Source organism: Glycine soja, chromosome 11, assembly GCF_004193775.1.
Source record: "Glycine soja cultivar W05 chromosome 11, ASM419377v2, whole genome shotgun sequence".
Lineage (NCBI taxonomy): Eukaryota > Viridiplantae > Streptophyta > Magnoliopsida > Fabales > Fabaceae > Glycine > Glycine soja.
Window position 1 is genome coordinate 45,976,306 of NC_041012.1, and position 18,972 is coordinate 45,995,277.

An 18,972-nucleotide genomic window follows, 5' to 3' on the forward strand; every position below is an offset into this window, starting at 1 on the left:
CACACCTAACTTAATCTCCCCTCATTAATGCCTTCAACCTTCAATCCTAACCCATGCCTCCTTACTTTTAATGATTTGGCCATTGAGATGAGTCGTAATATTTTATTTTATTAAAAAAGTTATACCCTTAAAAATATATTTTTCATACTTCAAATATAATTTTTCATTTTAGTCGTTTTTTAATAAAATAATCTCCATAAAGATGACGTTTTTTTTAACTGAACTACAGAAATGATGTTAAACTTTGTCTTTATTTAGTTGTCATTGACTACCGATGTGACTAAAAAGTCAAAAAATAAAATAGAAACATAATATACTATAGAGATTAAAATTTATAAGGACTAAGCTAATAATCGTATAAAATTAAATTTTACTATATTACATACTATAGTAATTAACAATAATAAGTAATGACAAAAATTAACAAAATAAAATAAAATATTATAGATACTATTTAAAAAAAACTAAAATAAAAAATCATGTATAATACTTAAGCTGAAAACACTTAAACATATTTTTGATTTAGCATATTTAAAAGATCACAATAGTTTTTATGAGTTGTGTATGAATGCTATAAATATATAATTGTACTACTAGTAGGTTATTTTCTTAAACGATGCAATTTTGAATTTGGTTTAGAAAAAATGTGCGAAAAAATAATGTTGGAACTCGGAAGGAATCTATTTAATGCTTAAATTCTTACAAAAGACTAGTTTGTTGAGACTTTGAGAATATGAAGAAAGAGAGAGAACATTGCTTGCAACTTGCAAGCATAATATATCACATAAAATAACATACAATTACTCCACCTGATGTAATTACTTAATCCTCAGAATGATAAGTGTATAATAGTGGTAGTTAATTAATTATGAAATTTACTTTTTATAATAATAAAAAAAGGTATCTGCCAAAAAAAAGAAAAAGAAGAAGGAAGAGCGTGTGCATTAAATAAAACGCTACCTGAAGGACACGTTGCGAGTGCAGGAGTGTGGGCATAAAGTCGTTGACAGTGGAAAACAAACTCCTCTCACTCTTCCTTCCATCTCTTCTTCAACATTCCAATCCAATCCAAAACGCTGCGTTTTATTTTGTATTCAATTCTATCAATCCCAAAATTCCTCGCCGGAGATAGAGAATCTTAACAATTCCACCACTTTCCGGCGAGACATGGCCGTCGCCGTCTCCGTCCCCGGCCGCCAGAAGCCGAGCTCCGACGCGAGCCTCTTTACACTCTGCCCCTTCTGGAGTTCGCGCAACGCCAATCAAAGCTCCTCCAAAACGGTGTCTTCCGTCGCCAGGTCGCTGCTCCCTCCCCGCCGGAGACTCCGCCTCGATCCTTCCAATTACCTCTATTTTCCATGTAAAAGCCATTCCAATTCATATTTCTAAGCTTCAATTTGTTCCTTATTCGTTTTTTTTTTCTTTTCAATCCGTTGATTTTTCTTTATAGTGCTGAAATTTCGTTTGTTTTGAAGATGAACCGGGGAAGCAGGTAAGGAGCGCGGTTCGGTTGAAAAACACTAGCAAGTCTCACGTGGCTTTCAAGGTACATGTTGTACTGTTTTTGAAGTTTGAATATTAAACTAAAAAATTGTTTATTATTCACCGTTAGGTTAAAATGTGTTTTTTCTAAGTTTGAATATAAACGTGTTTCTAAATTTAAGATGTATGTACTCAAGGTCGTAATTGACTTTTTTCAATGATTTTTATTTTCTTAGTTTCAAACGACGGCACCAAAGAGTTGTTACATGCGGCCACCGGGAGGTATTCTTGCTCCGGGGGAAAGTTTGATTGCAACGGGTAATTTTTTTTTAATATGAAAATTGTGTTTTTGAAATTGCATTTGTCATTTTGTTAATTTTTTTTTGTTGCATTATGTTAATGCTTCTTTCTAAATTTGGTGCTTGTCAGTGTTTAAGTTTGTGGAGCAACCTGAAAACAATGAGAAGTTGTCGGATCAGAAGCACAAGGTGAAGTTCAAAATCATGAGTCTCAAAGTGAAGGAAGGAGTGGACTATGTGCCTGAGCTGGTATGTCTGGTACCTTCTGATGTTATGTAGCATCTCCTACTGATGCGAGATCATTAGGGGGTTGGGGGAAGGGAGAGAGAAGAAGGGTTGCCTCATAAATTTTGTACTTTGTGATTATTCTGTTGGGTGAATTAGAGGATGTGAAATTAACTAGGTAAGGAAAAGATCTACTTTAATTTTCTGACATTTCTCAACCCCCTTATAGTCGATTAATGGGGTTGGATATCTGGAGGGCAGCTGGGTAGGTCCTATGGACTTGCTAAGTGAGAAGAGAATTAATTTCATACAGAGCAGAAAAATCTTACCTTACTAACTAGGTTTATAGCTAGCTTCACTTTATTAGTTGAATTTTTTAGGTGCACAATAATTCTCAGCTTAAAAGAATTCAGGCTATATAGTTCTCTCCCTTAAAGTCGTTTGTGGAGCATGGATTGTGTCTCTTTGTGGTAGGAATAACTGATACAGAACTGGGTTATGTGGTAATACCGACTTACTTGTTGGAATTGGGTTAATTGGCAGCCAAGACCTTTGGGAAATTTGGATAAATTGCAGTTCACAGGCATTTATGGAATATGCTATAAATTAATAGACAAAACTTGTGATCATATGGAAGAGTTTAGATCTATAGATATGCAAGTTGGGTAGACTAGATGTATTTTGTATTGTCAACTGCTTGGTACTCCTTGGACTAAATCTGATCTTGTATTGGGTCAATTGAAAAATTCATACTCAGTTTTATCATGAATGATCATTTTAATTACCTTTTTCGGGTGAAGGGAATCTAAAAGTGAAAACTAGAGGCAGAGAATAAGCAGAGATAGCAGAGGAAGAGAAATGGTGAGACTGTACATAAATTCCAGAGTCGAGAAAATATGCAAGCAGTTTTTTTTATTTAATTGCTATATTTTATGCTTCATGCTTTTCAGTTCCCTATAAGGGTTGATAATATTGTTGGTTATTCATGTCTGTTCTTGTATCATGCATTTTCCTTTTAATTTGTTTTATTATATGGTACAACTAGTATGTCCTTTTAATTTGTTTAATTAAATGATTTAGCCAGCTAGTGGTTTTCAACTCCTGGTATTCTATAATATTACTCCATATGTAGGATACTAGTTTGTTTGGGTTAGCTATAGGCCCTACAACATTAACATATGCCAAAAACTAAACTTCAACTTCTGGATAGGATTTATTTATTAACAGATATTTGTAGATAGGCTATTTTCATGGTAGCGTCAGCTTTTGTTATATTGATGATAGCTTGTTTCATTTATTCATGCTTTTGGCAATATTTTCAAGGTTACCCGTGAATGATAAAAGTAAATAATTAAATTTGGTGTTTGGCCTTATGCAATGCAGTTTGATGAACAAAAGGAACTAGTGACAGTGGAACGAATATTGAGGGTTGTCTTTATAGATCCAGCACGGCAAAGTCCTGTAAGTCAAACTTCTTTGCAAATTGTCCTAGTACAGGTCTAAGGGATTAATCTGTGATAATGATTGAGTCCAGTGATGTTAGGTTATGGAAAAACTGAAAAGACAGTTGGCTGAAGCTGATGCTGCAGTTGAATGTATAATTTTGATTGACATTGACTTGTACGAAGACTTGTACGGTCAATGTCATAGACTGTGCACAGTCAAATGTATAAATTGTGAATGTGTTGTACGAAGACTGTGCACAAGTCAATGTGTTGTACGAAGATATCAACACATTCACAAGTCAATGTGTTGTACGAAGACTGTGCACAGTCTTCGTACAAGTCAATGTCAATCAAAATTATACATTTGACTAACATTTTTTGCAACATTTACTTTGATGTGGATATCAACACATTCACAATTTATACATTACTTACATTACTCTGTTGGCTATTGTGGAGTTCAGAAACATTGCTGCTCACACGAAAAACAATCCTTATGGGGACTTTTAGGGAGGAAGAGGTGAATCGGTTGAGGGAGTTACAAGAGATCTTTGACAAATTCTTGAAATGGCTCTTTGTTATTATTGCCTTGAAGACTACATCTATGGGAGCAGTCTTATTCGAATCACACCCCATAGTCACGAATGCTATGGTTCTGATGATCATATTGTTCTACTTACTGTGGCTAATGGGGGTCACCACGCTGCTTTCACAGCGTATTGGGACCCTCCCAACAAGGGCATTCCGACACTTCATGTTGGTAATCGGAAGCATTTGCTCGGTTTTGATATTGAGCACTATATCTACACTCATTGCTTGGCTCACTGCAATGTTATGGATTATCTTTCTTACAGTGACAGGTTATTTCTGCTATCGTGAGCTCTATGAATGGGCTGCCCATGCGATTTCTGATACTAGCAACAGATGGATTCATAGTTACAAGAGGAGGACACAGAGTAGAAGACGCTTGCCGGTCTAGACCAAGTTGTCATCGATATCAGTTACACACTCTTCCTGGTATTTCCAAAACGGTATGAAACAACGAAGATGATGGCACTTCTTCAAATTTATGCGATTGGCTTTCAGTCTAGCTTGATGTTATGTTTTAATACCGACCAGACATTCTTTCAGTCTAGTTATATGCTCAGTATTGTAAAAGAAGTACTATTCAATTTGGGTTTTGTTGACTAAAGCTTTCTATACGACTACATCATTATAATAAGGAATCTTAATGAATGATATCTAATGTTCAATTTGTGGCCTTTTTATTGGCAATGATTGCTTTAATGACGCTATCAAATTGACGCTATCAAACATGATGAACTAATAGGAGTATTAAAGTATGACAAATGTTAGTTACTATGTTTGGAACATTGGTCAAGAAATTTTAAAAAATATATATTTATTAAAATACATAAAATTACATTGTTATAATACGGAACCAGCTATTTACTAGGGTTTTTTGTAATTTTCAAGCAAATACGGAACCAGCTATTTACTAGGTTTTTTTTGTAATTTTCAAGCAAATACGGAACCAGACATTCACAAAAAATTCTCAAACAAATACGCTATTGTCTGGTTCCGTATTAAAACATTAACATCAAGCTAAAAGCAAATTTAGTCAATAGCGTTAGTCAATAACATTAACAGTACTTGACATCGAGTATCTGATGGGTATCTCCACTTTACAAAGAAAGGAATAAAGTAAATTAGTATATGAAGAATTAAATAGATAACTATAAAACAGAAACAAAGAATAGTACTTCTTTTACAATAGGCCTACCTCAATGGAGTTGGAGTTTGGGGGCTAGAATTAATAACGTTCGTGTTTGGCATTCTTTACTATTATTCTGGTCCGTTTTTAAGTTTAATTCCTACGAAAATCTAATCCAAAAATACTCTTTAACACAAGTTTCTTATCAATCTTAAAAATAAGATAACACAACTTCCATAACATATATGATTTTCAATCGCCATTTCATCACCTCACACAAGACGTGCGAGACCACTGCCTTATTGGACCAAAAATAAGATAATTCAAGTTTATTTTTTAATTTGTTATTATTTAAATTTAAACTCAATTTATGTTACAGATAATTTAGGATTTGTTATTCTCTTTTACTCTATATATACACCTCTTGGAGACATACTCAATTGTTGAATAAAACCCAAGTCTTATCTTCTCTATATGCCTCACCTAATAACTTAATCCCGAAAAGTGATTTATCGGTTAAGGAAGTTGTTCTGTGCTTTTCATCATCAAGACAAGTTGAATCAAAGTCATCCATTCCATTGAAACCAACCAGATTACTGATTATTAACAGTTTTGAAGGTTTTCTTGAAATTCAATAAAAGAAATTATAACTTTTTCTCACATAAAATCACTTCCTAACAAGGTAATTAATTTTCTTAGTCTATACCAAGGGAGATGTAGCTTAACTGATGGAACGAGGCACATGAGTTATTGTAAATTCTCTGGTATCTCCCTTTAATTTTTACGGATAAAAAAAGATTTATTCTCCATACATTTAAAACTTCGTACCCTATTGCCGAGAGGCTCTTCGCTAGGCGAAGGTATGGGGGAGGGATATTGTACGCAGTCTTACCCTTGCATATGCAAAGAGGCTGTTTCCGGATTCGAACCCATGACCAACAAGTCACCAAGGCACAACTTTACCGCTGCACCAGGGCTCGCCCTCTTATTCTCCATACATTTGCTCAGCAAAATTTAATTCCAAGAAAATCAATAATGCAATAAAAATTTATTATGTTTTTAGCAGTTGAACAAATTATTTTGCTAGCAGGCAACTTTCAATAGGCCTACAGCAACTTCTTTGGAAGTCACCTTAAATGGGGCATTGAGGACCAAGGTGGACAATCGTGGAGTAGATGTCATGGTAGCATTCTACGAAGCTGGTTTGGTTACTGACTGCCCTAGAGGGGAAAACAAAGGGCATGTTCTATCTAATGACTATGTTGTTAGAAAACTTGAAAAGCTCTGCACTGTCAAAGACCACCCTGCTAAGAAGACAGGGTTAGGAACTGTAACTTTTTCCTTGTGGGATACATTCAACAGCAGCAGGTGTGGCATGACAGTCTTTGTTCAAAGCAGCTCTCATCAAATTTTTGGTTCACATAATTTTCTGCTGCCAGATGATATGTGATAATATGATACTCAGTAATTAGTTTTGTATTTTTCTGCTTACCATCTTGTTCCAGCTCCATTGTTAGGCTTATAGCCTTATATATTATGTACAGGACGTGATCTGTTTTAGGATAACATCGGAGAAAAAAATTGAGATTGTGGCCCATTTTATTGTGTCTGAAACTTAGTATATAATTTGTTTCTTACTATAGGAGACACGTTACACTGTCTTGTTTCTAACTGTCCTCGTTGGCAACTGAGTGTTTGGATCATGTTGAAACACATACCCCCATTTTCTATACCCAAGAACACAGCTTCTACATAAACATGGCCAAAAAACGCAGTTTCATTAAGTGTGGTAAAAACACACTGTAAGATATCATTGCCTGCATGTGTTTACACGGTCATATTTTCATTAATACCCATTGCAGGATGCTAAACATATTCTCAATAAGTTTAGGGAAATTAATGGAACTTCTTCTAAAAGGTAATGTACGACTTGTGTCTTAAACTACAGTTGTAAAGACTACAGAGTATATGGTGTAAATCTTGACCAAACAGACTAAAAACTCGATGACGATTGATGATCTATCATCTATGCTTGATTATCACAAAGATGCACAAAAAAAAAATGATCTTATCATGAATAACCTGTTATTTCAAGATTATTTCACAGGCAGAAGGCAGTGAGGAATTACATTTATTTTACAAACAAGCAAACTTTACTATGTACAAATCGGACTGTTCCTCCAAAGAACAAGAATTTTGACAAATTATACGACGAATCTTTCCATCAGATTGCGTTCTCAAACTACCAATTGGGTACCAACCAATTCCCCCAACAATTCTTTTGAAGCGCATCCAAGGTTGACGGCAACAGTAGCATAGCAATGATTGTGTTTCCCGGAAGAAAAGAATTAGCTGGAAGAACAAATTGTGTTTTACACTGAATCTACTGCTTGAACTTGTTGCCGGGCCAAGTACTTTTCCCTTCTCTCTTTCTGTAAAGATTAGGGAACAATTTAAGATGAAAACATAACCAAAAGTATAAAAAGCATTGAAAGGGAATAATTTATGCTCAACACTTTGCTTACCCATTCATTGATTACAAGCCCTTCAGCAGCAACTCGAGGACCTGCTTCCACAGAAGGCTTCTTACGAGCTTCAACTGCAGCATCAGCTTCAGCCATTTATGCACGTTACTGATCAAGTTGATCCATATGCTGCTTATTTCATCCGTAAGCCTAAAATCCGTATGCTGCTTATTTCATCCGTAAGCCTAAAATCCATTACGGATCATCTACATCCTACTTCATCCGTATGCATAATCCTATAATCTACCTCTAATGCGGATCAACTAAATCCCTATGTGGATCAACTAAATCCCTACACAGTACGAAAGCACAAACGAAGCACAAACGGAAACGACAACCACGGGAAGAAGAGGCTTACCTCGACGGTGGAGCAGCCCAATGCACGTCCCCAATGCCGTCAAAACACGGACGAGAAGAACCTCCAAAGCACAACGAACACGGCAACGCAAGAAGAAGAACAATGGCGCAGGGGCTGAAGAAGAAGAAGAATAGCAGTCGCGAATGCGTGAGAAATGGAGGCGCTGGGGGCACAAAACTTTTAAAAATAATGCCAGGGGTATTTTTGTCCTTAAACATTAAATGTCGATGCACAAGTAATAATATTAGGAGCACCTAGCATCACCCAACAACTAATTAAAAGGCCCAATTCATCACACCTTTCTGTTTCAAATCTATTAAGTTGGCCCAACTATATAAGAAGAGGCCAGGTTTGATTTCAGTTATTGGTGTTATGATTGTTATCAACATATTTTTACACATTGTTCATGATTAAGTGAAATTTTTATAAGATTTGTTAGATAAAAAAATAAAATTCATAAAATAAGAAGTACAATTTAAATTATCTAGTAAGTCTTAAATAAAATTCTCTAATACAAAACATATTTGTAACATTTATTTTTATAGACTTGTCCCATAAAAATTAAAATGGATTTGATTTTTTCATGCATCATCCGTGTCACTTTCCTCATTCCATTTCTCTCTCCTTGTCATGATCCTTTTTTTGCATTTGCGCCCATGTTTGGAACTTGGCTTCATTTCACATATATTTTGTTTGTGCGAAAACTTTAATTTTGTTATAACTAATATTGTTACTTATAATTTTTTTCAGTCGGATTTAGTTCTTCAAATTTTTAACTATTACAATGAAGGACTTGCCCTCTATATAATACCTTTATTCCAAATAATTAGGAGTTTAAGACAGAATTCAGATAAAAAAATATAAAATTTCAAAATAGTATGGAATTCCATAAAATAAAATTTTAAAAAAATAGCAATGTGAAGCAACTTTATACTATAAAATACATAACTTATTTTCTATATATGTAATTAGACATTTATTCATTCGCAAGTAACAGTCTTAAAAGCCAATTAAAACCTTGCCAATAGTTGATCATGTTTGCACTCTAAATAGAATCGCAATGTGAAACTTCCTACACCTATAATATTTCTATACTTTCAAACTTTTCTCTCTTTTTTGGTAAAAAAAAAAAAACTCTCTTTTTGTTTATGCTTTTTCCAGGACATTATTTGTGAAACTTGGGAAGCAAACTGAATTTTGGGGTGCACTAGAGGTCCATTGAGATTTGATTTCAAGGCAATAGTTATTGTCAGTTTGTCACGACACAATTTTCATTATTCTTTCTTCCATACATATGAGCTTCTATTGGAAGTGAATTGCGAAGGAGAATATTTTTTAGGCAGAAAAAGAAATACGGTGAAGCAGGATAGATATTCCGAGAAGTAATTATTGTGAGCATAGCTTCCATGGTATTCAAGACAACTGATTTTTTGTAACGACAATTAAATATAAGAACTCAACTTAAGAAAATACAAGTTTAAGAAAGAAAACAAAATATAATTTAGAGACCTAATTAAAAATTGCTGAATTGTTCAAAGACCTATGGAGTAATTTAAATTATATATATATATATATATATATATATATATATATATATAAAATCAACTGCATTTAAATTTTGTTCCAATTTATATGTTCTTTTAAACATTATAACCAAATTATGTTGTGATAGATTCTCTGGTTTAAGGAACCAGAAACCTTCCAAGAAGAAGAAGAGAATTAGAAAACTCAAGTAATTTCATTCATAATTTGCAGCTTATTACATATGCATATTTATATTGTGAATTCTTAACAGAATTGTGATTCTGTGCTAGGAATATTACAAGCAAAACAAAATTGATTATTTATTGTCTCTGATCCTCCTCTACAACAATTATCTGCAGATTCTTCTTTCTAACTGCACCTCCTTGTTGCTAGGTCCACTGTTAATTACTTCCTACACCTCTGCTTGCACCCTTACTTCTGGCTTTATGAATATGTTCTCTATTGTCTTTTGGTTCCTTATCATTTCCTAACATTCACCGCCCCATCAAAAACACCTTGTCCTCAAGGTGTTGGGCTTCACACTATGGCTTCAAATTCGAACCGGGATCCCAAATTAAAATGGGTGAAGGAATGAGTGAATGAAGATTAGTGTTGTGGAAGTAGAGCCATTTTGCGACGTCGATAGTAGCGTAAAAGAGGAAGGAGTGGTCGATCTCCTTGCAGCTGTTGAGGTACTCCTTGCGGACTCAGGAAATGGTGATCCAACGGCGGTTGGAGGATGCGTGGGGTTGCTAATAGCAGGGAGGGGAATGACCACAATGAGAAACGGAGCTGACAAGGGTGTGGGAGGCGATTGTATGAGTGCGGGGAGTGGAGGTGGAGTTGGCATGGATGGTAGAGGTGGCATGGGCGGCATGGGTGACGGAGTCGGCATGGGCAGCGGAGTCGGCAAGGGTGATTGATTGTGTTGCATAGGTACGAGGCATGAAGGAGTAGTCAACTTGCAAGGCGGAGGCGACGGTGGTGACGACTGCACGGAGGAAGAAGATGGGTAATGGTGGCTAGTTCTCAGAGGCCGTTTTAGAATAAGGACATCCAGTGTGGATTCAAGGCGGAGTTGAGCTGTAGCAAGTTTGACCATGGCGGCCTTGAGGCTGTACACGCCCATGGGAGAAGGTTTGGCGTCTGCCATTCGAGGTGGGTGCTAAAATGGAAGGGACAGAGGTGGTTGCTGAAATGAAGAGTTCCCTTGGTATCGAACAAGCATAACAAACGTTTGGGAGTGCTCTCAAAATCAATCCCAAGGAATTGAGCTGGATGTACAAAAAGATGATGGGTACACGAAAACGAAGGGGATGGATGCTGCAGAAATGGTTGTTGGTGGGTGACTGTGTGGAAAGGATGACGTGGAAAGGGGTGTTGCGGCGGGTGGTGTGAGTGGCAGTGGCTGGAGTTGGTATAGCAGTCATTGGACTCTCAACAAGAGCATCAAAATGATAGACTCTGATTTAGAGGTCCAGAAACCTTTCAAGAAGAAAAAGAGAATTAGAAAACTCAAGTAATTTTATTAATAATCTGCAGCTTATTACATATGCATATTTATATTGTGAATTCTTAACATAATTGTGATTCTGTGCTAGGAATATTACAAGCAAAACATAATTTTTTATTTGCTATTCCCTGATCCTTGACGACAATGATCTACAAATTCTTCCTTGTGGCTGCACCCCTTGATGCTAGGTTATCACTTCCTAACATCCTGCGTCAAAATTAAAAAATATCAAACAATCAACCGTAGAAAAAAAAACACTTCTTGGTATAATATTTTAAAAGTTCTTTTTTATTGAATCTATTGTATTCCATCACTTGACAAAGGTAGTTAGACCTGAGTATGAATCGGTGACCATATCCTTTAAATTCGCCGACCTCTAATCTCTTTGATACGGTCATGTCGCTGACTACGACTGAAAGAGAAACAATGGCTTAAACAAAGGCAATAAATCAGTCGGATTACAAATTCTGGGAGCTGTGTTAGGTTACTTACAACAATAGGTTGCAAAAATTGGCTATTGCATAAGTCCGTAATATTTATATATAAAAAAATATCAGAATAAAAAATTAAATAAAAAAGTATACATTAACATACTTTTTAAAAAAAATTAATTTTAAATGAAAATATAAAATATAATAAAATTGACATCATATATATAATGTGTAAAGAAATTATATTTGGACGTCAATTTTGTTAGGAGCTACTATCTTTAACCGCAGCCCAAAAAACAAAAAAAGGTGGATTAGAAAAGCGCGGGTGTTACAAAATCTGAGAGCTGAATCCTGGTTTTCATGGAAGAGTGTACATAATCAATCCATCACTGAGCAATATTTATTTAGCAAGAGACACACGTTCTTAATTTTTCTTAAGAAGTTATGAATTTGGGATCACAATTTGAGTGATGAATGGTATTGGTAGCATGAGGATGTGCTCATTGAAAACTTTGTTGCCGGAGAAACGAATCAAACGACAAGGGAGCAGTGGTAATGCAACGCAATCTAATAATGTTGTTGATGAGAAGAGAAAGACGGAGAGAGCTGAGAATGTCATGCACTTGATTTGCTGGGGACCCACCTGCTCTTAGATCTTAATAAATATTTGGGTTTGCTTCTTCTTTTTATTTTTACCTTTTTATTAATTATTTTCTGTTGCTTGGATTGCATATTTGCAATTGCATGTATGTGAACGAACGGAGGAAGCTACTTTTATGTTCTTCAACCCTTGAATCAGTTTGCAGCTATTTAATTTGTTTAGAGGCATGGAAGAAGAATGTTCAAGTATATCTTTAGTGCATGTAAATATGAGGAGTTTTGGTTTTGATTATTTTTGTAATTTTTAATTTTGATTTATATATATATAGAATGTGGTATGACTGTAAAGTTTTTTATGTTGCTATTTTATCATGTATTGTGTTGTGCGGTAATTTTGTTAAATTTTATAATAATTGTTATATTTAATATGATTTTTATTAATAAATAATGTAAAAAAATATACTTATGATTTATGAAAGCTTTATGTTTTATGAAAGTTTTATGTTAACCAAGGGAAAAAGTTATTATGTTTTTCTATTTTATTCTTAAATCACAATAAATTTAAAATAAAACTATTATATGTAGCTGTTCTATTCCGTCCTAGCATATTCACCAAATGTTGCTTTTACAATTTCAAATACTGTAAAAATAATGCCAAAAAGCAAGTGTATAAAAAGTTGATCACGTTAATTCGGGTCAAGATAACTGATTTTTTTATATAAATATTACTCAACTTAATTAAATTTAAGTAAATTAGATTTTATTTTTGAGATTTAAATGCGTGGAATTTTTCTCTAAACTAACCCAGATGGTCATATTTAATAGAAAATACTTCTGACACGGTAATTATGCATCATTAGTTTTATTTTAGAACAAATTACACTTATCATCTTCCATTTAGCACTTATTACCCATGGATTTCTTCCATAAATTACTCCTATAGTAATTTCCATAGCTTTTACAATTCAGTTAATTTGTTACAATAACACTCCCTTCTTTGTCAATAACATCACACAAATGATCCGCAGAGTAAAAAAAAATGGTTCCAACTAAAATCATTTTCAGAATATTAAAATTAAAAACCCAATTAAAAAATAAAAGATCTACAATCCAAATAAGTGAGAATAAAATAGTTTGGATGAACCTTTCTGCCACTAATATTTAGACAATGACTACCACCAACATCTCGAATAAGGATGACTACCACCAACGCTGACAATCACAGTAGACCGCACACAACCCACTTTTAAATAACAACTGTCATCAATACTGACAATCACAGCATGCGCAACCCACTTTCAGAGAATGTTTTTTTTGGACTCCCTTCATGTATTAGAACGGCGTACATCAACTTCCCTAATAATTCTAGTTTTTGCAAATCCTAGCAAAGAAAATTTGGAAATTTCAAATTATTCAATCTATGTAGCTAAATTAATAAAGATTATTTTAGTATTTCAGGAAAAATTAACACCATCACTAATGATTTTGAGTTAAAGAAGACAAAAAAAAAATATAATTTTAAATAATAAATTCCCGTGTAATAAGTGCTAAATGAAGGAGAGTAAGTTTAATTTGCGCGTTATTTTATGAGATTACGATGAGTTTCCACAAATGCATCCGTTGCCGGCAAAAACTAATGTAGCATTGTCCCATCTCATACATAAATGATCGACTGAGACAATACTAAAAGAAAAATTCATACAATTGGACTCGATTGATGAGAAAGGATGAATCTTCTGAGGAACAAAACGAGAATACATTCAACTTATATTAACTTAAAAAAGTGTATAATCACCACTTTGGTCTCTAGTAAATGGTGGTGATTATTGTCAACCAGCTTTATTTTTCAAAGTACCAATACAATGCAGCCTTTACAATCTCACGGCAAAGACTTGGCAACACGCGTGGAAGAGAGAATGAAGTTGTGGCTCAAACATTTCCACCACGAGGAGCTTTTACTTGTCTCAAGTACTTTTGCATCTGCCATTGTCCCGTTATCAAGAAGCTTTTAACACCTAGACTGCTAGCCTATCTACAGAACTTGGAAGAGATAATTGTTCATAGTTGCAAGTTAATGGAGGAAATAATTTCCAAAACTAATGGTATGTGAGTCTCTAAAAAACTTTAGGATCTTTAAATGTCCAAAACTAGCGAGGCTCCCTGGAACGGATTTGGATCCTCTCCTTTTGAAATGTAAATATTGAAACGGTGAAGACAACACAAATCTCTTAATACGATTAGTTGCTTACATAGCCTAATTCCTCAAGTCCTCAGTAAAGACTGTTCTGGCAATTGTGGGGTGGAATGCATATTGTATAGAAACTAATGTTCCATGTGAATGTAGAAGTTTATCATCTCACCTGGAGTTCCATCTTCCATGGTATGATTGTTGTCCTATTGCGTAATTTGGCATCATAGCCATATCTCTGTAAATAATGAGAAACTCTTTTTCTTTTTTTTCCTTCATGACAATTGATAAGTCTATTTAGGAGAATAACAAACTTTTCTAAATTTTGCTCACTCGATCCAAAACATCCTCTTTTGAATAAAAGACAGCAAATAAGGTTAGTTGGATTGGTTGATTCGATAAGGTTTTCTTAATTATTTCTATCCTTGATTAACCATAACGCATTACTTTGACAAAAATCACCTGAAAAAAATAGTTAACATATTATTTTGATCATTTAGTTGTTTCTTTCTTTGATGAAAAGACTCCTCTGTTATTATGGTTGGAAAGCCAGATCCTGCAAGCCAAAGGGAGTGGCTTAACTGCAGTGCAGATAACGTGGCTGTTATTTTGATACAAACTAACTCCAAATTGGGAATAGTTACTCCATTTCATTGCAATCCTTGTGACATTTTATGTCAATTCTTGACATTGCGGGAAATCACGAAATAATGCAGTCCTTTACATTTCATTGTAATCCTTGACATTGCTGAAAATTAGTCCAAAATAATGCAACTTATGTGGCTGAAACCACAATCACCTATGGTTGAGCTAAGCAATTGCGACCACAATTCTTGCAGCTGATCATAGCATGTATTGAAACGTTATTAATAAAAAAATTTATATAAAAAATAGATTTTCACACCCTTTTCTTTTGTAAGCATCCGTCAAAAAGGGAGTTTGTAAATCTTACATAATACACAGATCATGTCAAGTTCTCTCTTTCCTTTCCATGATTAGGACTAAATAACTAATTGGGGACATAAATCGTTTAGAAAAACATTCAAGGATCCATATGTGCACATAATTAAAAATTTAAAATTGAGCTTAACAGACAAAATAATTGAAAAACAGACCTCAGTTTTCTTTTCATTGGATCAAATATTTACCATTTTCATAGACAAAATTTTGTATTATGAATCAAATAGATACATGAGGTAAAGGCCAAAGGAATGCATGCCAAGACAAAAAGGCTACAAAGGTAGTATTGAATCTTCATAAAACTTGCAGCACAATGATGAATGCAATTAGAATAGTCCACACACTAAAACCTTGAAGTATTGGGACCCCAACAGCTCAAGTCCATGACTTTCCTCATGGACTCCTCCTTGGTCCTCTTGACCTTATTGGAGACAGCAGCAGAAGTAGCAGAAGACAAGGTTTTGGCCTGAGTGTAGGATCTAATGTTGCTCTTGGCATGCTGCTGCAGTGACCTCAATGCATGGTTCCACCTGCACACCCCCAATTGATCCTTCAATGCCTCCACTGCTCCAATGCTTGATGCCACAATCCAAGCTCTGCTGGCTGCACTCATGTTTAATTGTTGTTATAAGCTTTTGATGAATCTAAATGAATGAATATTGGTATGTGTGAGGTGAGTGATTTGTTAATTCCTATATATATGTAAGTTATTGAGTGATTTACAAATAGGAGTTCAATGCTAAAACCACAGGCTGTTTTGGCCTTTCGGGGTGGAAGAGAATAAAGGAAAAGGAAAACCAGGGGCGTTGCACCCACTGTTTGGAGCAGAATCCACACGATTCCTTGTCACTGTACACGCTGTTTAATAATTATTTAATAGTAGTAAAGTGCTTTCTTATGAATTAAATAACGTACAAAAAGGAATGCGTGGCTCTTTCCAAGAAGTTGACATAGCCTAAATAAATACTAACGCCTCAATCATTTCAGTTAAAATATAATAGGTAAAATTTAAATTATTTTAAAAAAATGATACGTGAAAAATAATTATAGGGGCCAAAAAAATATGAACACTTAGCAAGGTACTTATATTTTCATATAAAAAATATGATCATCAAATTTTAGAAAATATGATAATTTAGCTCATTAGTTTTTATAAAAATTGATCATGTTTTTATAGTTAGGATGAACTAGATTTACATGTTTTTTTAGAATTTAAAAATTAAATTCATTAATATAAAAGTACAAGAACTTTAATAATTTTATAGAAAGGTGGCTTACAAAGTGCAACTGCCGGAAGAGTCTCGCATCCATCTTGGTTTTTCACTGTCCCCTCCTTAAACACCTCCACTCGAATACACCGGAGGTTACACCCATTCTGCAGTTGCCACCCATCACCGACAATAACCAACCTATCATTCGACCGTTAACTTTTCTTAACGATACTGCGCCTACTCCGAGGTTGCTTGTCTTGGGATGAGTTGAGCGCTGAGTATAACCTTGAGGGCAAAGTATTTTTCGATGAGAGCGGGAATGTTAGGAGAAAGGAGGAACAAACAAAAGCTGATGACCCAGATCGGAGCCAAAAAAGGAAAATTACAGTACCAAAATATCTGGATGATTTCGTTTTACCGAATTGAGGAATTTAAAGCTGAGCTGGCTCATGAGGAAGTGTTGTCAGTCTTCTCCCCTATCGTGCGGCACCATGCATTTTCGCAACGCACTAAACATTTCATTAGCATTTCCTTTCTGTTTTGCACATCCCATTATCACAATTTCTGTTACGAGCCTTGCATTCTAGCACCTTCTATAGGATTCTATATAATGGAATATTGCGTATGTAATGGGTATCAGATAAATAAAAATTTCACTTTTCTTCTCTCGTGCGCGCTTAAGGGGGACCTAGCCCTCTAAACCTAGGTTCTGCGTTTTATTCTTAACACCATCACTCAATTTCTTGAGTGTATATGAAACTGGACGTGCAACAAATTTATAGAGCTATGGGTATTGGTAATAAGCACTCACAGCAAAAAAGGCAACCCATAATATGACCATGACACAGCCGGGCAACATGTGAAGATATAATGGTCAAAATCAGAACTGAAGAAACGCTTGCAACTAATCACTATCATGACACAAACTAAAATTAATGGTAAGATCCCAGTTCGCTGTGGAAGCATGGTTCCCAACAGTTGCACTAAGAAGTAGAGTACAATCATCAAAACTATAACCATCATGACAATGGGGTGTGTTATGAATAAAGCTTCTCCCGTAGGTGTTATTATCTTGAAGGCGATAATACCAAAGAGCCATTTGAAGAATTTGTCCAAGGTCTCTAATGACTCCCTGAACCGATTCACCTCTTCCTCTCTAAGACAATTGTGTTAAAAATGAGAGATAATTAATGAGATGCAAAAATAAAGTGAAATATAATTATCCAGTGTAAAGATAAAAGCTTTGGTTGAAGACTTGAAGCACAGAAAAGAATATATAATATGAAATGAAATATCTTACCTCAACTCAACTGCTATCACATGTATTTTCATGTAGGTTCTAATCCTTGTCATTTGGTAATTGTGGTCTAGAAATTGATTGCAGTTCAAAATAACCTGCTAGTTCTGTATACTGATTCTGTTGATATGGCATTACACTACTTTTTTAATTTTGTCTTATTTAACCGTTATGTTTCCATTTAGAAATGAGTTGTGCATAAGGGGGAATATGTTTCCGTTTAGGGCTTTATGATCAAACTAAATTTTCGTGATCTTAACAACCTTGATCTACACAGATGTTCTCTTCAGAAGATTAGTATATATATATATATATATATATATATATATATATATATATATATATATTAAATTACACTGGAAAATAGATATTTTAATTTAATGCATATGGATGAAATGATGTATTATTATTAAAATTACCTTAAATTGTCAGGTGAACAGTGACCCAACTATTACCATTAAATATGCAAATTACGTAATAAATTGAACTAAGTTACAAATTATTTAACGATTCTATTTGTTTCCACATTAGCTATTATTTTTTTTAAAAAAAGATCATCTTATAAGAATTACATTTAATTATTGAAATTTCAACATATTATTTAAGACCTTGGCCAAATTTACTTTAAATTTTAATTTAATACACCCTGTTAATTTTTTAAAAATAAATTATGATTTCATATTTTAAATATTATTCAAATTTTAAATTAATATATGAATATAAAATATCAACATAAAATAAAATTTTAGTTAAATTTATAATCTTATAATCAATAATTTTTGCCAAAATATTTTTTTATATATCGACTATAAATTCACTCATTAAATTTAAATTTATACTAATTTTAATTAAAAAAATTATGTAAAGGAGAGGTTGAATTTAAAATAAATATAAAATAATTTTCTTTAAATTTTTGAAATAAAATTAAAATTTTACTTAAATTGAGTTACAATAACCATTATATTCACAACTTAAAGATTATGTTATCTTATCAATAAAAAAATAATTACAAATAATAAATCTTATCTTAACAAAATTTACCATTAGATTAATGATTTAAATTGACAAAAAAAAAATACTAAAAATGAAACTTTTGTGAACCTAAGGCAAAGTTCTCATTGGCCTTATAATCTGCCAACCCCGATATTATTCTAAAGTTATTTAAAACAATGTTGTGAAATTATATATATGAATTTAATA

At 33.9% G+C, this 18,972-nt stretch overlaps 2 protein-coding genes and 1 long non-coding RNA gene across 10 annotated transcripts; 1 reads left to right on the forward strand and 2 right to left on the reverse strand.

The window, feature by feature from the left end:
* The first annotated feature begins 965 nt into the window (after nt 1-965).
* Nucleotides 966-4,683, forward strand: LOC114373944 (vesicle-associated protein 4-1-like). Of its 5 annotated transcripts, none has more exons than XR_003658493.1 (7): nt 968-1,360; nt 1,476-1,546; nt 1,719-1,800; nt 1,912-2,030; nt 3,390-3,467; nt 3,916-4,211; nt 4,306-4,683. XR_003658493.1 is itself a non-coding variant. In XM_028331522.1 (6 exons), exons 1-6 carry the CDS (start codon nt 1,168-1,170, stop codon nt 3,817-3,819), a joined length of 813 nt encoding a protein of 270 aa, XP_028187323.1. In that variant the 5' UTR covers nt 966-1,167; the 3' UTR covers nt 3,820-3,834. The 5 variants fall into 5 exon arrangements, 3 of the variants coding, with proteins under 3 accessions (XP_028187323.1, XP_028187324.1, XP_028187325.1); XR_003658492.1 differs by having other exon boundaries at nt 3,916-4,207; XM_028331522.1 differs by lacking the exons at nt 3,916-4,211; nt 4,306-4,683 and adding an exon at nt 3,550-3,834 and having other exon boundaries at nt 966-1,360.
* A 2,528-nt stretch (nt 4,684-7,211) lies between these two features.
* On the reverse strand, nt 7,212-8,207 carry LOC114375029. Of its 4 annotated transcripts, none has more exons than XR_003658686.1 (3): nt 8,049-8,207; nt 7,691-7,875; nt 7,212-7,597 (listed from the first exon to the last, which is right to left on the reverse strand). It is a non-coding gene; the product is annotated as an uncharacterized LOC114375029 (long non-coding RNA). The 4 variants fall into 4 exon arrangements; XR_003658687.1 differs by having other exon boundaries at nt 7,691-7,854; nt 8,049-8,206; XR_003658685.1 differs by having other exon boundaries at nt 7,691-7,840; nt 8,049-8,205.
* Nucleotides 8,208-15,403: 7,196 nt separating this feature from the next.
* On the reverse strand, nt 15,404-15,952 carry LOC114375141. Its single transcript, XM_028332893.1, has one exon. The coding sequence runs from the start codon at nt 15,875-15,877 to the stop codon at nt 15,608-15,610; it is 270 nt and encodes an 89-aa protein (XP_028188694.1). The 5' UTR covers nt 15,878-15,952; the 3' UTR covers nt 15,404-15,607.
* Nucleotides 15,953-18,972: the final 3,020 nt, after the last annotated feature.

Bases quoted from the DNA above. Each gene is read 5' to 3' on its own strand.
- LOC114373944 (XM_028331522.1), top strand. From the start codon at position 1,168: ATGGCCGTCGCCGTCTCCGTCCCCGGCCGCCAGAAGCCGAGCTCCGAC. The intron at 1,547-1,718 runs GTACATGTTGTA...TTATTTTCTTAG, and splicing joins AGTCTCACGTGGCTTTCAAG to TTTCAAACGACGGCACCAAA. The intron at 2,031-3,389 runs GTATGTCTGGTA...TATGCAATGCAG, and splicing joins TGGACTATGTGCCTGAGCTG to TTTGATGAACAAAAGGAACT.
- LOC114375141 (XM_028332893.1), bottom strand. From the start codon at position 15,877: ATGAGTGCAGCCAGCAGAGCTTGGATTGTGGCATCAAGCATTGGAGCA.